The 21,100-nt window shown below is 38.1% G+C and overlaps 1 protein-coding gene across 1 annotated transcript in view; it reads left to right on the top strand.

Moving 5' to 3' along the window:
- The window catches only part of LOC128738149 (otoferlin-like), an 85,732-nt gene that overhangs the window by 28,508 nt on the left and 36,124 nt on the right, over positions 1-21,100 (top strand). Inside the window, exons 5-9 of the mRNA XM_053833044.1 lie at positions 7,383-7,715; positions 7,784-8,154; positions 8,214-8,397; positions 8,458-8,520; positions 8,861-8,945. Coding sequence (XP_053689019.1) covers positions 7,383-7,715; positions 7,784-8,154; positions 8,214-8,397; positions 8,458-8,520; positions 8,861-8,945 — 1,036 coding nt within the window. The remainder of the gene's footprint in view (positions 1-7,382; positions 7,716-7,783; positions 8,155-8,213; positions 8,398-8,457; positions 8,521-8,860; positions 8,946-21,100) is intronic.

The raw sequence follows: 21,100 nt of genomic DNA, 5'->3' as shown, positions 1-21,100 counted from the left end.
ACAAATGGGGCAGACAGACGGGACAGACAAACGGGAGAAGCGAACAGACAGAACAGACAGGGTAGATAGACGGAACAGACTGACAGACAAACAAACAAAGAAGACAAACAGACGGAACAGACAGATAGGCCAAACAGACAAATCTATCTGTCCCGACTAGACAATAGGGTAGATGGAACAGACAGATAGACGGGGCAAACAAGATAAACAGACGAGACAGGACCGAGATATAGATAGGGCAAACATAGAGATAGGACAGACGGTACATTCAGAAGTCGGAGCTGATAAACAGACGGGACAGAAAGACAGACAGTTAGACTGGACAGACAGACAAACACGAAACAGACAACCGGGACAGCCAAACAGATGAGGCGGACAGCTGGGACAGACAGATAGATTGAACCGACAGGAAAATGGGACAGAAAGGTAAACAGACAAACGGACAGACAGACAAACAAAGATAGACAGACAGAAGACGAGCTAGACAGACAAACAAATAGACGGAAAGGACAGACAGACAGTATAGACAGATGGGGCAAACAGACGGGAGAAGCGGACAGACAACAGACGGAACAGACTGACAGACAAACAGACGGGACAGGCAGACAGACCCTACTAGCACAGATGTTACAAACCAGTTGTGGCAACCGGTATATGACTAGTTTCAGTCATAAATAAGTTACCGCAACAAAAAGTGCTAAAACTGTGCTGCTTGGGGAACGACAGATTGTCTCCGACAAATAGTCGGATAGACGGAGCAGCCATTTAAAAAAACGAAACAGACAGACAGAAAGGACACACGAAGAGATGGGTCATATAGACAGACGGACAACCTGTACTGACAAAGAGATGAGGTAGACAGACGGGACAGACAGATAGATTGGCACGACAGCACACCCAAGTAGCACACTTTAGGTCCATTTAGTTGAAGCAACTGGATTACGACTGAAATTAGTCGTAATTCGGTTACCACAAGTACTTTGTAACAACCGTGCTAGTAGGGAAACGAGACAGACAGATAAATAGACCGAACGGACAGACAGGCGAGATAGACAAATGGGGCAGACAGACGGGACAGATAAACAGGAGAAGCGGACGACAGAACAGACAGGGTAGATAGATGGAACAGACTGACAGACAAACAGGGCTGACACACGAGACAGATAGATAGATGGAACTGATAGATAGACGGGACAGACCGATATACGAGACAGATTGAACCAGCAGATGGGACAGACAGACGAACAAACTGATGAGGTAAATAGACGGGAAAGGCAGACTGGACAAACAGACGGATTGGAAGGAGATACTGAGGGGACAGCCAAACAGACGGGACAAACAAATAGACGTAACGGTCAGACAGACGGGACAGACAGGTAAACGGAACAGTGGGGACAGACAAACAGACGAGTCATTTTGAGAAAAAGGAAGTTGAAGTTTGCTACTCTGTACTGTTTGTAGTTATCAATCGTTCAAAATAATCTCATATCTCTGGCTGTTTGCAACATTCATGTAATCTGATTAGAGTAAAATGTAGCTGGGCAAATTCTTGATCGTTTGCTGGCATTAACTCATTTTTTAATTTTGCGACTTGGTCCGGTCTGACACAATACCGTCCGTATACAGACAGACAGTCAGACACACGGGACAGACAGAAAGTTTGGAGAGACGGGTAGATGGATGGGACAGCCACAGAGACAGAGAGGAGGGAAAGACAGACTGGCAAACGGAAAAGTCAGGACAGACCGGACAGACATTCGGGACAGAAAGGCAGACAGACGGGACAGACACGTAGATAGGGCAGACGGACAGATATACGGGACAGACAGACAGACAGGACAGACACTCGTGACAGAAACATAGACGGGACAAACAGATAGGACAGGCAGATATTTGGGACAGACAGAAAGAGGGGGCAGACAAATAGACGGAACCGGCAGAAAGATGGAACAAACAGAAGGGATAGTTCAATCTTTAGTTTAGTTCAATTTCTCTAGTCAAAAGTAATTTTTTTCAGTCTAGTTTTGTAACCTTTTTCTATTTTCAATATTTTGTTAAAGTTTTCTCAATGTTGCTTTATTTTAAAGATTTTACTTCTATATTATTCCAACTTTTTCTTTTATATTATTTCAATTGCAATCTGAATTCCAACAGTTGAATATTTTCTGCAAGTTGGGCTATGATTTTCTCCCATGTGGTTGATTTATTTTAATACATTAATGGTTAGTTTACTAATTTTTCCTTTCTTTTGGCTTAGTTAGGTACAATTTTTATCTTGATTTTTATTAGAGCTAATTTAAGGTAAACCAAACCTAAAATGTTCAACAACTCTGTAACGATTGAGATTTGGCCATATGCGTAGAAGGATTTTTTTTTCATCAAATATGATCCTCTATCACCGGAAATATCTGCACTAAGCTACTTAACATCCTGTATATTCGGATCAAAATCACTAATTTTTTCAAGTTCTACAGATTTTATCCGGGTTTGTTTTTTAATCTCTCTCCTGTTTTTCTTCCTCCTTCGTTTTTTCACTCTTTCTCTTCATCTCTCACTCCCTCTTTTCCTTTGTCTCTTTTCATCCCTTTTTCTCATTCTCTCTCTATATATTCCTGGATCTCACTCTCCTCTCTGTTTTTCTCACTCTCTTTGTTCCCTCTCCCTTACTCTCCTTTTATCTCTCAGACAGACGGACATATAGACGCTACAGACAGACGGGGGCCAGTCAGGCTAGACAAACAGACGGAATAGACAGATAACTGGGACAGACAGTCATACAGAGAAACATACGGGATAGACAGGCGAGACAGACTGTAAAATAGATAAACAGGACAGATGACGCAGGCAGACAGTACAGGCAGATGGGCAGACGGGACAGAAATACAAGACAAACAGGCAGACGCGATGGACAGACAGACAGACGGGACAAACAGATTAGAAAACCGAGACAGACAAATGAACGGCACAGATAGATGGTACACATAGATAGACGAGACGGGACAGACACACAGGACAAACGAGACAGACTGACAGATGGGACAGATAATACAAACAGACGGGACAAACAAGACATATGGGACACACAGCCAGACATGGGCCAGACAGATAGGGCCGACAGACAGACAAATAGACAAAACAAACAGACGGGACCGATAATCAGACAAATGGGACAGATAAAATAGGACAGACTGATCGTCAAACAGACGTCCCGTCTAGATAGACAGATTGAACAGATAGAAAGACGGGATATACATATAAGACGAAAAGACAGAATCGAGAAGCACGGAATAGTCAAGCCGATGGACACACAGACAGATAGATGGGACAGTCGGAACATACAGATAAACAAACGGGACAAACAGACAGACGGGACATATAGCCGCATTGATAGGACAGACAGGAAAGACTTACAGACAGGACACACAGATAGACGGAATAGACAGACCGACGGGACAGACATCGAGGCGTGAGAGACAGACAGAATTATTTTCATGTTTTCTCATTTTAGTTTTAATCCTGCGGCCGTAAATATCTTTACGAGATTCGTTGCGCGTCTCGACACACGCAAGTCGGCTTCAACCTGGTCGAGCCATCTAGCACGTTGGGCCCCTCTATTCTTGGTGACGGCGGGGTTCTTGAAGAGAACGGATTTCTCTGCACAGTCGTCCGGCATCCTTGCGACGTGGCCGGCCCACCGTAGTCTCCCAACTTTCGCCAGGTGTACGATGGGAGTCTCTCCAAGCAGTGCCTGTAACTCGTAATTCATACGTCTCCGCCACTCTCCGCTTTCCGTTTGTACTCCGTCAAAAATAGTCCTCAAAACCTTTCGTTCAAATACGGCTAGTGCACGTATGTCCTTCGTAAGCAAAGTTACTGTCTGAAGTCCGTAGAGGACTACCGGGTTTGATAAGCGTTTTGTACATCGTCAGCTTTGTGCGGCGGCGCAAGCTCCCAGATCGAAGCATCTTGCGGAGGGAAAAGTAGGCTCAATTTCCAGCTTGAATGCGTCGTTGGATCTCCTTAGTCGTATTATTGTCGGCGATGACCAAAGATCCCAAATATACGAACTCATCAACCACTTTCAGTTCATCACCATCAATAGTCACTGTCCGTGGGAGACAAACGTTGCTTTCTTTGGAGCCTCTTCCTACCATATATTTGATTTTCGACGCATTGATTTGTAACCCTATCCTCATAGCCACCGTTTTTCGTCTGGCGTAGATTGCCTCCGTCGTCCCAAGGTTTCTAATAATAATGTCGAGTTGTCTGCGAATCGTTCCTCTCGTTTCGATACACGCTCGATTGTCCCCGAAACGCGCACGTAGCACATCACTTGCTCCAGGGTAGCTTTGACCAACGGCGTCAGTTTGTCCGGAAAACCGTACTCGTGCGTTATATGCCATAGCTGTTCTCGTTCAACTGTATCGTATGCTGCTTTCAAATTCACGAAAATTTGATGCGTGGCCACGTTGTTGTACTCTCAACATTTCTGGAGGATTTGTCGGAGAGTAAAAATTTAATCCGTAGTAGCACGGGGCCCCCATAAAGCCCGCCTGATACTGTCCTACGAATTCTCTTGCTATTGTATTTTAATTTTATTTCCCTGGTCTTCGATTATATTGTACAGACAGTACTTAGCATAAACTTTTTCTATTTTTAAAAGTTCTTCTAGATACTTTAAACTCCCCAGCTAGCACCAACTCGTATATCAATGTACGAAAACTATCGTAAATATCTCCTAACAAACTCGAAATCGTAACTAAAGCTGGATAAAGTGGGATCAAGTTGATTTTTTGTCGTATATAATGATAATGACTGACATACATACGATTTTCAGCACAAAATCGTAGAGGCGTACGGAGCGACTCGCGCTTAATCGGATATTATCGTATATAAATACTTATATAGTCGTAACGCTCAAAATTATTCGTAATCACGTATATCGCCTCCAAAATAGTACGGATATGCCAATTTTGCGCATGAAATACGATTTAGTTAACATGTATATCTGTACGTAATGCTGATTTTTACCTTTTTTATACATATGAAAATGCTAACTGGGTCATAACAGTCAGATACAATATTAAATTCGCGGGAACACACATCAATCGAGTTATTTTGGGCGAAAAAAGTACGGTGTAAAGGAAGCCGAAATAAATCCGCTCGCCTGGGAGGTACGTTGAACCTAATCTTACCTAGTAGCTCCGGGCTATCCACGTTATTTTCTAGAATATCGTAGATAAATAATCGTTGAAATATTGGGGATAGACGATTCAACAAAATCTGGGAGAGTACCCTGCAGGCGGCGCACAGTGGGACGGATTTAAAAGAAGACGGACATCAATATTTCGCTTCATAAGAACTTTCTTATAGTATTTGAAATTAGGAATTAAGGGGATAACACCACAGATAGAAAGAATAACTTTTTAGTTTCAAGTCTAAGGTCTTCGATTGGTAAGAAGCATTTGTAGATAATATTATTTTGAGAAACTTCACTGAAGAAAGAAAGTGGATCTCTTAAGGGATAAAATTAACGGAGCGAAACTTGCGGGTATCCCCTTAATATTGTTTTTTTTACATAGCTCTTTTATTTCAACTCTTATAAACATGAAATGTTCCGCAAAGTTGTAGACAATGCTAATTTGCATATTTTTGTAGAATAAGTGGAAGCTCTACAATTGCCGTTTTTCAAGCTGTTTAAATTTTTTGCTTTTCTATTGCAAACTTTAAGGGGATTTCTTGAGTAGTAGCACAATGTAGCAGCTGACTTATAATGTTTTTGCAACATCCACTCTTTATGTATAAGAATATGTATAAATGACAGTGGGATCTCATGGGCCGTATGAGTAAACTGCATTCAAGTTTAATAGTTTTACTGCACAAAAGTACTTTTAAAGTCGTACAAATCTCATTTTACCTTAAATTAGTTGATTTCTTTTACTAAACATGGCTTATATGCACATAAACATAAAAACAAATTTAGGCACGAATGCCATATCCAAGGTGAAAAGTAAAAGAAAGCCAAGGTGCTATTTTCGAAACTTGGCCCTTAGTTTTTACGACATTATTACGACAGACTTCACAGCCAGTTGTAGAAATTCAGGACAATTGTAGGGATAGAACTGCGTTCCTATCGCAGCATCTCCCAGTCGAGATTCGCACAGGCGACAACTGGCTTGTTAGGTAGATACTTTTACTTTGGCTCTCTAAAAGGTAACGTTGAAAAAACGTACGTTCGAGCTGATGACTTTTTTCCACGATTTCCATCTGTCCAACGCTATATCTAAATATTTTTGTAAAATCAAATACATTACAAAATTTAAATAAAGCATATGAACATCTCACATACTTGTTGAGGTCGATTAATTTGTTCTAGATCTAGATGATCTTTTATCTAGAAGTAAAAATGACGGAATAACTTTTTTACAATTCTCATGAACTATTGGTTTTGAAAGATTCACAATGCATAATCAGAAGGTTGTAATACTATTTCCATTTAATATCAAGAATTCTGTTGTAAACAAACTTTTTACACAGGCGGACTTTCTCGTTGGAGGGTTGAATCTTCAAAACTGAAAAACTTAAATGCAGTTTACTCATATGGCCCATGAGATGCCACTGTCATTTATACAAATTCTTATACATAAAGAGTGGATGTTGCAAAAACATTATAAGACAGCTGCTATATCAAGCTACTGCACAAGAAACACCCGCTTAAAGTTTGCACAATTTAAACAACTTTAAAAGCGGCAATTGTAGAGTTCTTACAAATTCTATAAAAATATGCAAATTAGCACTGTCTACAACTTTGCTGAACATTTCATGTTTATAAGAGTTGAAATAAAAGAGCTATGTGAAAAAAAAACAATATTATGGGGGTGCCCTCAAGTTTCGCTCCGTAACTTTTTTCCCTTAAGAGATAGCCACTTTATTTCTTCAGTGAAATTGCTCAAAATAATATTATCTACAAATGTTTCTTACCAATCGAAGACGTTAAGCTTGAAACTAAAAAGTTATTTTTTCTATTTGTTGTGTTATCTCCTTAATCTCTAATTTTCAAATACTATAGGAAATTTCTCATAAATCGAAGAAACATCGCAGAAGACAGTAAATTGACATCTTTAGTAGTTCCGCCACAAATATCGATGTCCGTCTTCTTTATAATCCGTCCCACTGTGCGGCGTGGGTCCTTTCAGGACAGCATGAAAATAATCCTTTTAGTACCTGCTCAGCAGCTTGCAAACTTCAACCAATGATGTATTATTTTTTATCATCTATGTGAATAACAGATTTATTATTATTTTTTCCATTTCAACTCATATTTAATATGTTATTTAAAAAATTTGATGTTTCTTCACATGCACGACACGCACAACACGCAGGCCTTCGTCAGCTTCGATGTCAGCTATCAAAGTCCGGACGACGCAGCCGGAAACTTCGAGTCGTCTCATGTGGTCAAAAGTTTGCACCAGCGATCCAGCAGTATCGATGACGATCAGCAAATGCTACTGGATATCGAGCAGAACATCGCTAATCTGGAGAAGAGTCTGAAGGGTGCGACGGGCGCTGGCGACCGGAGAAGCGACGTCGGCGATGAAGCAACGGCGGGAAGCAGTAGCAAACCGAACATCCTGAAGCGGGTGATGTCTTCCGGGTCGACGTCGCTGCACGAGAAGAGCCAGTATCCACCGGCCAAGTACGATCGGGCTTCTTCGGTGAGAGTCTCGCTCAACTGTACCAGAGATTGGTTTCGTTTTAATTTGTAATTTCGATGTTTTATTAGGACAACGAATCATCCTCGAAACCAGCGCGCTCGATTGCCGATAAGAAAGTTACGCTGAGAACGGTGCGGAACTTTATGAAGCTAGGCCGCTCGCGGCATCCGTCGAAGGAGAGCCGCGGTGACAGCAGCACCGAGGACGAGGGTCGCTCGTTGATTACGGATTCCGAGGATGCCTTAGGAGGTCCGGCCAGTTCCGGACAGCAGAGTCACCGAACGCACACCAACGAACCGTCGACGGCCGTGACGAGCCCCAGTACGGTCGGTGGAATCCCGGCGCAGCCGGGCTATGAGAATCTTTCGCAGGCCGGCAGCGCCCATTCGAACGCTTCCAGCGACGGCGAGGAAGCCACCAACAACGAGAAGTTGAAGAAGTATTTTCGATTCAATTCAGGTTAAATTAGGATAGTTGATTAATTTTTTTCTCTCTTAGAATCAAAAACCTAGCTAAATGCAACGATCACCTAAAGTCGCAGGACTTCCAGGTTTGTGTCACCATCATCGAAGCCCGCCAGCTGCCTGGATTGAACATGGACCCGGTGGTGTGCATCCAAGTGGGAGATCAGAAAAAGTACACCAGCGTTAAGGAGAGCACCAACTGTCCGTACTATAATGAGGTTTGCTTCCAATGTGTGCACTTTAATTAAGTTTTGTAATAACCATTTTTCTTCCATCAGTACTTTGTGTTCGACTTCCACATGCCACCGGTTATGCTGTTCGATAAAATCATTACACTTTCTGTGAGTATTGCAATTCTATTAATTATTTTTCTCTCACTTAAAGAAACTAACCAGAATAGAATAATTTTTCAAACCATTTAATTGGCTTTTCAAGTGTTGGATAGTCTGAAAACTAACTAATAAAAAAGCAGTTCTTTGTCCCAATAACGTTCACAATAAAAACTGCACCTTTGCATGCACGGAAAACCTTCCCGGCACTTAGCACTCTCCCGCACCTCCTAACCTTCCCAACCGAACCCAATACATACCAACGTCACCTTTTAGAGGAACCGTAAAAAAAATTAACGATTTTTTCCGCTCCCATGTTGAAAATCCAAAATAAAACGACGCGACTCGGCAGGTGATACACTCACGTAAATTTATGCGCTCCGGAACGGTGGTCGGTTCGTTCAAAATCGACCTGAAAACGGTGTACGACGCTCCGGGTATTGTTTGACTTTACTTTTTTTTCTGTTCATTTCTCGCTCGCTCTCTCTCTCTCTCTATTCAACTTGAACCGCACTATTTTAAAAACAGAAAGCGCCGTTGTTCGTGATACCTGTGTAGTAGCGAGTTCATGGCTTGCGAACAGTATTTATGCAATTTGTTGCTATCTGTTGGCTGTTGTTTCCTTCGGTTTCGTTTTTTTTTGCCCCCTTTCCGTAGGTGGATGTTGCTCGTTATTAACGTTATAATTAATTCCCTTTTCCATAACTTTTTATTCCACTTGTTTTTTCTGTTTCTCTCTCGGTGAATGTCTATGTTGTTCAGTTCAGTGCGAGAACCAATGCAGTCTGTTTGATGTTGTATGTGTTGTTTAAGTCCCCCTACATTTAATCCCTCTTATAATCCGTGCATCGTTGGTTGGTCGAGGAAGGATAGAGAATGAATGTCTAGCGCCATCAGCGCCACTAATAAACATTGTAACAGGAATTACGCAAGGGCACTGGGTAGGAGTAGTCACTAGTGTGCTCAGGTTGGGGCTCACTGGGGCACATGTGCCCCAACTTCTCTTGGAAATTTAATATAAAACAAAATAATTTCTGTAACCGCAGAGGTCTGCGGTTTTTAATGTAATCTGCCACTATTTTTGCGATAAATAAATTAATTGAATAAAAATGCTAGAAAAAACAGAAAAACGCAGGAAAAATCATGACACACTGAGCTTTCAAACTTGGACGTAAGAGAAGAAAAAAAAAGAAACTTAAGAGAAAATCAGAAAAAATTAGAGGAAGCAAGAAAAGCAAAAAAACGGGACAAAAAAGGAAAAAACGGGATAAAAAGTTGTAAAAATAGAGAATACGAGAGCAAAAAAATTTAGAAACGGGCACCAAAAAAAGAGGAAAACTGAGAAAGAATTTAAAATTGCAAGAAAAATCATGACACAATGGTGAGGGGGGGAGGAACGGGGCGCAAGAAGTGAAGAAAAAATTGGAAAAGTAGAAAAAGAGGACTGAAAATAAGAATATAATACAGAAAATAATACAGGAAACGAAGTTAAAAGGAAGAATGAAACAGAAAACACGGGACGGAAAAAAGAAAAACGGAACGGAAAAGAAGAAAATCAAAACAAAAACCAAGAAAACAGAAAAAAGCGGAAACGAAAAAAAACGAGAGAGAAAAAATTGAGGCACAAAAAGGAGCAAAGAAATGAGCGAAAATGAAACGAAACAAAAAAAGAAAAAAACATTATATAAAAGGAGGAAAAGAAAAGGAAAAAGTACGGGAACAGAAAAATTGAGAAAAAATTAGAGGAAGCAAGAAAAGCAAAGAAACGGGACAAAAAAGGAAAAAACGGGATAAAAAGTTGTAAAAATAGAGAATACGAGAGTAAAAAAATTTAGAAACGGGCACCAAAAAAAGAGGAAAACTGAGAAAAAATTTAAAATTGCAAGAAAAATCATGACACAATGGTGGGGGGGGGGGAGGAACGGGGCGCAAGAAGTGAAGAAAAAATTGGAAAAGTAGAAAATTAGAGCAAAAAAGAGGAGACTAAACAGAAAAAGAGAAGAAACTGAAAAGAAAATTGAAATTGAGGAGACGAAAAAATAGAACAAAAACGAAAAAAGGGGAGAAATATTGGAAAATGAGACCAAAAAGAGGAAGTCACACAGAGAAAAAACGAAAAACGAAGGCGAAAAGAATAGAAATGTGAGAAAAAAGGAAAAACTAGAAAAACGAAACAGAAAATGAGGACAGAAAAGGAGAAAATAACAACAAAAGGAAAAAAGGAATAGAAATGGAAGAAAAGACACAGAGAAAAAACGGAAGCTGGAAACGGGAATGTAATGGGAAAAATGGATCGAAAACGTCCATTTGATGGAAAACGGAAGACAAACGGAGTAAAACCAACAACGTGAACGTGACAGACAAGGAAAGAAAGCAGGTCATAATTAAAAGAAGAATGGAGCAAATGCAAAACGCGAAAGAAAAATACCAAAAATATGAGTGAAAAAGAGGACTGAAAATGAGAAAAATGATACAGGAAACAGGCACAAAATGAAACTAGAATAGAAAAAAGAGGTTAATTTGAAGAGCAAAGAAGAAAAATGAGCGAAAATGAGGAAAACGAAACAAAAAAGGAAAAAACATGATGAAAAATGAGGAAAAGAAAAGGAGAATATACATAAAAATTGAGAAACAAGAACCAAAAAAGAGGAAAACTGAGAGCAAAAATTAAAACGGAGGACTACCGGAATAAATTAAAACACAAACTGTGGCAAAAAAGGAGGAAAACTGGGACATAATAAGAACGGAAGAACGGAGCTGATGATAATGAAATGGAATGAAAAAGAAATAAACAGGACAGAAATACTGGAAAGGATGAAAAATGGGCTTGAAAATAGACGAAAGACCGACATTAAAAAACCACGAGAAAACGACAAAAAAGTGCAAAAAAAGAGGAAAACTGAGAAAATATTTAAAAATGTAATCATGACACAATGGGGATGGGGGGAGGAACGGGGCGCAAGAAGTGAAGAAAAAATTGGAAAAGTAGAAAATTAGAGTAAAAAAGAGGAGACTGAACAGAAAAAGAAGAAAACTGAAAAGAAAATTGAAATTGAGAAGATGAAAAATGGAACAAAAACGAAAAAAAAGTAGAGAAATATTGGAAAATGAGACAAAAAAGAGGAAGTCGCACAGAAAAAAAAGAAGAACGGAGGAGAAAAGAATTGAAATGTGAGAAAAAAGGAAAAACTAGAAAAACGAAACAGAAAATGAGGTCATTGAGGAGACGAAAAATGGACCAAAAACGAAAAAAAGGAGAGAAATATTGGAAAATGAGACAAAAAAGAGGAAGTCGCACAGAAAAAAAAGAAGAACGGAGGAGAAAAGAATTGAAATGTGAGAAAAAAGGAAAAACGAGATAAACGAAACAGAAAATGAGGACAAACAGGACAGAAAAGGAGAAAATAACAGCAAAAGGAAAAAAGGGATAGAAAAGGAAGAAAAGACACGGAGAGAAAACAGCAGCTGGAAACGGGAATGTAATGGGAAAAATGGATCGAAAGCGTAACCCAACAACAGAACGTGACAGACATGGAGGAAAAGCAGGTCATAATTAGCAGAAGAAGAACAAATGCAAAACGTGAAATAAAAATACAAAAAATGAAATGAGTGAAAAAGCGGACTGAAAATGAGAAAAATGATACAGGAAACGAAGTTAAAAGGAACAATGAAACAGAAAACACGGGACGGAAAAAAGAAAAACGGAAGGAAAAAGAAGAAAAACCAAAAAAAAAACAGAAAAAAGCGGAAAAGAAAAAGGCGAAAAAGAAAAAATTGAGGCACAAGAGGAGACTGAACAGAAAAAGAGAAGAAACTGAAAAGAAAATTGAAATTGAGGAGACGGAAAAATAGAACAAAAATGAAAAAAGGATAGAAATATTGGAAAATGAGACAAAAAAGAGGAAGTCGCACAGAAAAAAAAGAAGGAACGGAGGGGAGAACGGAGAGAAAAGAATAGAAATGTGAGAAAAAGGAAAAACGAAACAGAAAATGACGTCCGTTTGACGGAAAACGGAAGACAAACATAGTAAAACCAACAACAAAAAAAGGAAAAGCAGGAAAAGCAGGTCATAATTAGCAGAAGAACGGAACAAATGCAAAACGCGAAAGAAAAATACAAACAATATTAGTGAAAAAGAGGACTGAAAATAAGAAAAATGATACAGAAAACGAAGATAAAAGGAACAATGAAACAGAAAGCACGGGACGGAAAAAAGAAAAACGGAGGAAAAAGAAGAAAATCAAAACAAAAACCAAGAAAATAGAAAAAAACGGAAACGAAAAAAAAAACAAGAGAGAAAAAATTGAGGCACAAAAAGAAACTGAATAGAAAAAGAGGTGAATCTGAAGAGCAAAGAAGAAAAATAAGCCAAAACGAGGAAAACGAAACAAAAAAGGAAAAAACATGATCAAAAAGGAGGAAAGAAAATACGGTAACAGAAAAATTGAGAAACAGGAATAAAAAAAAGAAGAAAACTGAGGGAAAAAATTAAAAAGGAGGACTACCGGATTAAATCTCAGACGTAAGACGAAGAAAAAAGTGGAAAAGAATAAAATGAGAGAAAAAAAGGAAAACGAGGCAAAAAAGAGGAGATTGAACAGAAAAAGAGGGGAAACTTAATATTAGAGGAAGCAGAAAAAGGATAAAACGGATTAAAAAGTAGTAAAAGTAGAGAATACGAGAGCAAAAAATTTAGAAACGGGAACCAAAACAAGAGGAAAACTGAGAGAAAATTTAAAATTGCAAGACAAATCATGAGGGGGGGAGGAACGGAGCGCAAGAAGTGAAGAAAATATTGGAAAAGTAGAAAATTAGAACAAAAAAGAGGAAACTGAACAGAAAAAGAGAAGAAACTGAAAAGAAAATTGAAATTGAGGAGGCGGAAAAATAGAACAAAAACGAAAAAAAGGAGAGAAATATTGGAAAATGGGACAAAAAAGAGGAAGTCGCACAGAAAAAAAAGAAAAACGGAGGAGAAAAGAATAGAAATGTGAGAAAAAAGGAAAAACGAAACAGAACCAACAACAATGCAAAACGCGAAAGAAAAACACAAAAAATATGAGTGAAAAAGAGGAGTGAAAAATGATACAGAAAACGAAGAAAAAAGGTACAATGAAATAGAAAACACGGGACGGAAAAAAGAAAAACGGAAAAGTAAAAAAATAACAAAAAAAAACAAAGAAAACGGGATAGGAAAGGAGGAAAAGACGGAGAAAATACGGAAGCTGTAAAAGTGAGAAACGAGGCACTGAAGACTGAAGACAAACGGGGTTAAACGATAAGGAGAGAAGGAGGAAAAGCAGGTCAAAATAAGAGGAAGACCGGAGCAGACGAAAACACACAGAAGAAAATAAAACTACAAACGGAGTCAATTGAAGAAACAGAAAAAAAACGGAGATTGGGAAGAGGAAAAACGGGCCTGAAAATGGAAAAGTAAAGACAAAAAACAGAACATAAAAGAAAAAATTGAAAGCATAATGAGGATTGAATCAGATGAAAATGAAGGAAAAGAAGAGAAAGAGGAAATATCGAATAGAAAAAAGGAATATAAGACTGAAAAGGAAGAAAAATGAGACGAGGAAGACGGGACTAAAAAATAAAAATTTAAAAAGAAAACGAGACGGATAAAGACAGAAAAAGATGAAGTAAAGAGTAAAAAAAAGAAACAAATGAAGAAAATATGACAATGATAAAAAAACGGAGAAAAACGTTATAGAAAATGATCAGCAGCAGGACATAAAGAGAAAGAACGGAACAGACGAAATTGGGAAGGGCTTTAAAAAGCGGAAAGGGACGAAAGTCGGGACCGAAAAAATGAAAAATGAAAACAGAAGACAAAACAGTAAAACAAAATCGTAATAAAAAAGGTGGAGAGGCGGGACATAAACTAAAAAAGAGACGAAAACGTAAAGCGGGATAGAAAAGGAGTTGGAAAGCAAAAAAGCCGAAAAATAAAGAAAAAACGATGCAGGACAAGATATAGGAAAACGATAAAAACGGGTCTTAAAATGAAGAAAAATCACATGGAAGAGGAAAGTTAGGACTGAAGCGAAAGTGATTAGACAGAAGACAGAAGGAACAAAGAAAGAGATAACAGTGGGCAGAAAAAAAAACGAGAAAAAATGGAAAAATCAAGCAAGAGCACAACAGAAACCAAAAGGGAAAGAAGAATTCTACTGTGTGAGAGAGAAAAAACGAAACGAGGATAACGGTCAAACGGGAAATAAAAAGAAGAAGATGGGACGAAATTGGAACAAAAAAAAGACGTTTACGAAGAGAGACAAACAAGAGTCAAAAGTCAGGACTGAAAAACTGGAAGGAAAAAATGATCGAAAAATCGGTACACTGTGGGAGGGAAAATGGGACGTAAAATGACAAAAAAAGTGGAAAGAATAAAACGGGAGTGAAAAAGAGTAAAAGTCAGGCAAAAAAGAGGCGATTGGACTGAACAGAACAAACAAAACAAAAATAGAACAAAAAAGATAGAAAAGAAAGAAAAACGATAAAGAAAACGTGGAAAACGAAAAAGAAAAACAGGACCGAACAGGAGAAAATAACAAAAGAAGGAAAAGCCGGAGGCATGAGGCAGAAACATAAAGCAGAACGTGGCAGAAAAGGAGGAAAAGTACGACATAATAAATACGGAAGAACGGAATAGACGAAAACAAAAAATATCAAAAAAGGAGTTAACGAGACAGAAAATAGAAAACATCATAACATAAGGGGACAGGGTATGGTAAACGGCCCCTAAATAGAGAAAAAAAGCAGAAAAGAAGAAACCGGAAAAAGGCAAAAAAAGATGAGACTGAACAGAAAAAGAGGAGCAACTAAAGAGAAAAAAAGAAAAATGAGAGTAAAGAAGGAAACAAAAAAAGGAAAAAACGAAACAAAAAAGTAAAAGAAAAGAAGTAATTGCGTTAGTAGAAGAATTGAGAAATGAGGACGGAAAAAAACTGAAAAGAAGAGAAAATTGAATGAACATCAGAAATGAAATGGGCGAAAATGAAGGAAAAGAAGAGAAAGAAGAAACAGCGAGTAGAGAAAAGGAAAACGAAACAAATAGAGGGAAATTGGGACTGGAAAAAATCCTTATGGAAAAGGCAGGAAATCGGGCAAGAAATATAGGGAAAATAATACAAGAATGAATAGAAGAACAGTGAGAGAAAAAAAGAAATCCGATTGAGGAAACGAGGAAGACGGAAAAAAGCAGTCAACCAAGATATAAAAGGAGAAAGATGAGACGAAATGGGAACTGATTGAGGAAATGGGACACAAAACGAAGCCAAGAAGAACAAAAAAAGCAGACCATAGAAGCAGATAAAACCGTAGAGAAAAAACGAAGAACTGGTGACGAAAAAGGAAAACCGGAGAGCAAAGGGAAAAAAGGGACCTGAAAACAGCATAAACGTGATCAAAAGGAAAAAGAACGGCGTATCTAAAAAAATAAATGAAAAAAAAGATGATAGTTGTAAAAAGACGAAAACTGGAAACGAAAAAAGGAAAAAAGAGAAAAGGAAGGACCCAAAACGCGAAAGAAAATTATGAAAAAAGACTGAAAAAAGAGGCTAACTGGAACAGGATGAAAAAATGGTACAAGATACGAATAAAAAGTGGAACAATGAAACAGAAATGTCAGAGCAAACACCAACAAAACAGAAGAACCAAAAAGAAGGAAAAAGAGAAAAACGGAACAAAGGAACAAAAAAGAGATAAAACATGTATGAGAGTAAGGCGAAATATGTCAATTCTAATTACAAGTTTTACTTCCTGTCTAAGCTCGTGTCCATGCCCAAATTCAAGTTTAATTTAATGCCCTATGTCAAGTCCGACTTCAAGTCCAATTTAAACTCTAATTTCTAGTCCAGCTCCAGGTTTAATTTCTAGTCCAACTTTGATATTAAATCCAATTTCACCGGAAAATTCCGAGTTTTCAACCTAGTCGGGCCTAAAAATGGAGGAAAAAAGCGGTGATTGGACAATAAAAGGAAAAGAAGAAACGAGGAAAACGGGAAAAAAGGAAGAAACGATGAAACAGGAAAATGAGATAAAAAGAGTAAGACGGGGCAAAAAGCATGAAAATTAAATGGTAAAATGGGACAAATTATGACACATTATGACCGGGGTTTCCAACCCCGGTCGCAAAAGAAGTAACAAGTGGAAAAGAAAAAAGGGAAAGGAGCAAAAAGAGCGTGAAATTGAAGAAAAATTAGAGGAAAGGAGGAAAAAACGGGACATAAAAGAAGGAAGAGAAGAAGGGAAAATACGGGAGCCGAAAAATTGAGGAACGAGAAACAAATAAAGAGGAAAATGGAGAGAAAAATTAAAAAGGAAGACAAACGGAATAAATTGAAAAACAGTGACAGAATACGAGAAAGTAGAACATAGTAAGGGGAACAAAAAGAGACTGGAAATCAGGAAAAACGGACCTGAAAGCGAACATAAAATTGGAATATAATAGTAAGGAAAACGGGACGCAAAACGTCAAAAAAATGGACAAGAAGGAAACTGGAGAAAACGAGATAAAAAAGAGGAGATTAGACAGAAAAAGAAGAACGAAAGAGAAAATAACAAAAATGAGATAAAAGAAGGGAAAATGATAAAGAAAACGAAGATAACGAGAAAGTACATGTCCTCATTTGCAACAAGACAGAAAAGGAGAAAAAACAGAAAATAAAGGTTGGAAATGACAAACGGGGTAGAACGAAAAACAGAACGTGACGGAAAAGGAGGAAACGCAGATCATAATAAGAACGGAACAGACAAAAACAAAAAATTAAAAAAGAAGTTGACCAGATTGGTAAGAGGAAAAACGGGCCTGAATGAAAGAATGAAATATGAAAGAAAAAATTGAACAGAAAAGAGAAAATTCAAAGGAAAATCACTGAAAACTGAAGTTTTCCTAGCATAGTCACAAATATGAATGCATGGTATGGTATGAAAAACAAAAAAAATTAAGGAAAATCATAACACAATGGAGTGAAGAATGCGACGTAGAAAGAGGACAAAAGTAGGAAAGAAGAGAACGAAAGAGAAGAGAAAGGAAAAAGGGAAAATGTGGCGAAAAAAGAATCAATAGAAAATAGGTAAAACTGAAGAGAAAAGAAGAAACCCGAAAGAAAAGAAGGAAATCACGAAACAGAAAAGGAAAAAACGAGACGATAAAAGGAGCTGAAAAATTGAGAAACAAGAACAATATTTGGAGGAAACTTAAAGAGAAAAATAAAACGGAAGACAAACAGGACGAATCGGAAAACAACGTGACAGAAATGACGGAAAAGAGTAAGAGAACTGATGAAAACAAAAAAATAGAGAAGTAATTAATGAGACAGAATATATAAAACTTAGAAGCTTGGGGCTTAGAAAGAGAAAAAATGGGCACGAAAATAGAAGAAAAAGACAAAAAAAACGGACCAAAAAGAGAAAAATAAAAGGAAAATCAGGACTGAAAAGGGCGAAAGTGAAAGAAAAGGAGAGAAAGAGGAAACAACGGGTAGAAAAAAGGAGGACGAGACAGAAGAAGAGGGAAAACGAGGCAGAAAAGATGGGAAAACAAAAATGAAATAGATGGAAAACGAGACAAGAAAGGGACAACCGAGAATTAATCAAGAGAAACTAAAAGGGAAGAAAAAATAAGGAGAGAAAACTACGAAAACCGATAGAGGAAACGAGGAAAAGAAAAACAATGGGATGAGAAAATGGCTCAGAAAAAAACAGGGAAAACGGCCCAAAGCAACAGGCCGAAAAACGGGCGATGAAAAAGGAAAACCGGAGAACAAAGGGAAAAAAGGAACTCGAAGCAGAATAAACGTGACAGAAAAGAAGAAAAAGTGAAGCACCTGTAAGAAGAAAAATGAAATAGATGAAGACGAAAAACGAAAAAGAGGAGAGTTAGAAAAAAGTGAGAGAAAGGACGGAAAACGCGAAAAAAATAATTACAAGAAAGGTTAGTGGAAAACAAAAGGAAATACAAGACTGAATATAAGAAAAAATGAAAAAAGAAATGCAGAAAAACAGAACAATGAAATAGAAAACACGGGACAGAAAAAAGAAAAACGGAAAGGAAAAGAAGAAAATCAGAGCAAAAACCAAGAGAACAGAACAAAAAACAAGAAAAAACGGAAAATGGGAAAACAGGACTGGTAAAAGAGAAAAAAAGAAAAAGGGAACAGAAGTACGTACGTGTGGGAGAGTAAAGAGAAATATATCAATTCTAATTTCAAGTAAAATTTCGTCTCCATGTCTAAATTCAAGTCTATTTTTATGTCCAATGTTAGGTTCAATTTCTAGTCTAATTTAATATTAAGTTAAACTCAAATTTAAATTCTGATTTCCAGTCGAAATTCTAGTAAAATTTAAATTCCAATTTCCAATTTTTGTTTTTGTTTTTCAGATGTAATTCCAAGTCAACTCTCTAGTCTAATTTAAATCCAATTTTCGTCCAATTTCAATTCCATTTTTAAGTTCAATTTCGAGCATAATTTCAAATCCAATTTCATGTCCAATTTCAACTTTAATTTCAAATCCAATTACAAGTCTAATTCCAACTTCAAATTCTCTTCGTCCGATTTGATGTCTAATTCTAAGTAAAGTTTCCAATCCAAATTATTCCAAATTTAAGATCAATTTTATATTCGCGTTAATTAGTGTTGTTACGTTGCACATAAAATCAATATATTTATTTAAATTCAATTATCAGTTAATTTGAAATAAAACCTTAAGCCTAAATTAGTCCAAATTGAAGTCTAATTTAATGCTATACGTCAAGTCCACTTGAAACTCTAATTTCTAGTCCAGTTTCAACTTTGATCGGCCGGTATTTTTGTGATAAGTAATAATAGATTCGCCAGCCTACAATTACTCCGTTTTTCCAGAATCCTCTGAAAGGTTGGCTGCCCCACCTTTTTTTTGTGTCTGGGCACGCTAGTGGCCCGACACTGTGCAGACTCCCCCGCCCGTTGGTGACAGCAACGCTGTGAACCAATTATAAAGCCATTACCTCACGTTATTGCCTTTTATGGCCCCTTGTTCTGGTCCTCGCCAGAAGGAGCACTCTCCGGTGCACCAAGGTGCAGATGAGCAATTTTTCCATGTCTCAACACACGGAGTAGATATAGGTGATGGCAGTGACGGCAAATCGCCATTCAATAGATCCTTCCGAGCAGCCAAACATCAACAATGAATAATTCATTTTTCGTCGAACATATGCTCCATCCTTCCCGACTAACGAACGTATTCACCTACCAGGACGAACAGAAGAAGATACTTTGTATAAACAAAACATACATTGAACCGTAAAGAGCAACAATGAGGCTAAGGAAAAATATTCAATAAAATTTGAATAACATCTGCTTGTTGGTTGTTGGGTTTCATCGCTGCTATCTTCTTGTCTCTTTTCTTTTTCCTTCTTTTCTTCCAATCCCCACGATCTGGCATCCCGAACAACCGTAACTATATGAACGTGAATGTGTTTTGCGCTGCATCACATTTGATACGTGTATGTGTGTGTGTGTGCTTTGTGCACGGTGTGCATATTGACTGCTATCACAACGTACTTCACACGTTCACCATCGTCATCATCTGCCGTCATTCCGGGTCAAATTGAAACAATAAAAAAATGAAACTTTTAATCAATCGGGCATCCGGTTGATATTAACACAAACACACATCCATCCACATCACACACACGCCACACACCCACAAACACCAAATGACCACAACAATGTGCCCGAATGTGGCACGTAAGGTTCTGCAAAACCGAGGCGTCTTCCAAACCAACAAACTGGTAGGATCATTCAAGCTGGACGTGGCAACCCTGTGGCACCAGAGAGGTAAGACGGAATTTTCCGAACTGTACACACACTCTTCCAGCATCAGCAGCAGCAGCTCATCACCCATTGCATGGCATCTCGCTTTAAATATTTTTGTTTCCTGTTAGGGCACAGGCACCACTCACTAGAATCCTAGTTCAGATGATTGAGTTTGAATGCCGGAACTTCAATGTTTCTAAACTTGTACGTGTTTAGGTTAAGTTTACTATTTTCTTGCACCGTTTTTTTCCAAAATTAATCTCTAATCAATGGGTGGGTTTCATTTCTCTGAAATACAATGAGGCTGCGCCTCCATAATTCTATGTGTCAATATTTGTATAACACCATGCGCCTCCTTCCTAAGTGACCTTAGGCTTTTGAAATCCGGCTACCCAATTGGTCAGTATACGAGATGTCCAACCGTAGCTAATTCTGTCAGGGATGGTAGAAGCACAGCACAGCAGACAGAAAGTGTGGCTGTGAAAACATACAACTCCACGCTTCCATGGTTACTGATGTTGTTTGTTGTTAGCAAATAAACTGCAACTGCGAATCAAATAGATTTTCCGTTCAGAGGAGTTATCGTTTGGTATTCGATTGTACATACATTGGGTTATGAAATTTATTGTTTTCAAATTTATTTTCGTGTAGGTAGGATTGAATATGAAATTCGAAAGGGATGAGTTTAGAATATGAATATGAATGGAAACAGGTGCTGGTAGCGCACGTTTTATTATTTCAACTTAAGCGTAGCGATAAAAGCTATGGCTTTTGGAAAACAACC

The sequence above is a fragment of the Sabethes cyaneus genome, chromosome 1 (genome assembly GCF_943734655.1).
Source record: "Sabethes cyaneus chromosome 1, idSabCyanKW18_F2, whole genome shotgun sequence".
Classification (NCBI taxonomy): Eukaryota; Metazoa; Arthropoda; class Insecta; order Diptera; family Culicidae; genus Sabethes; species Sabethes cyaneus.
This window is presented reverse-complemented; position numbering and strand designations above follow the sequence as displayed.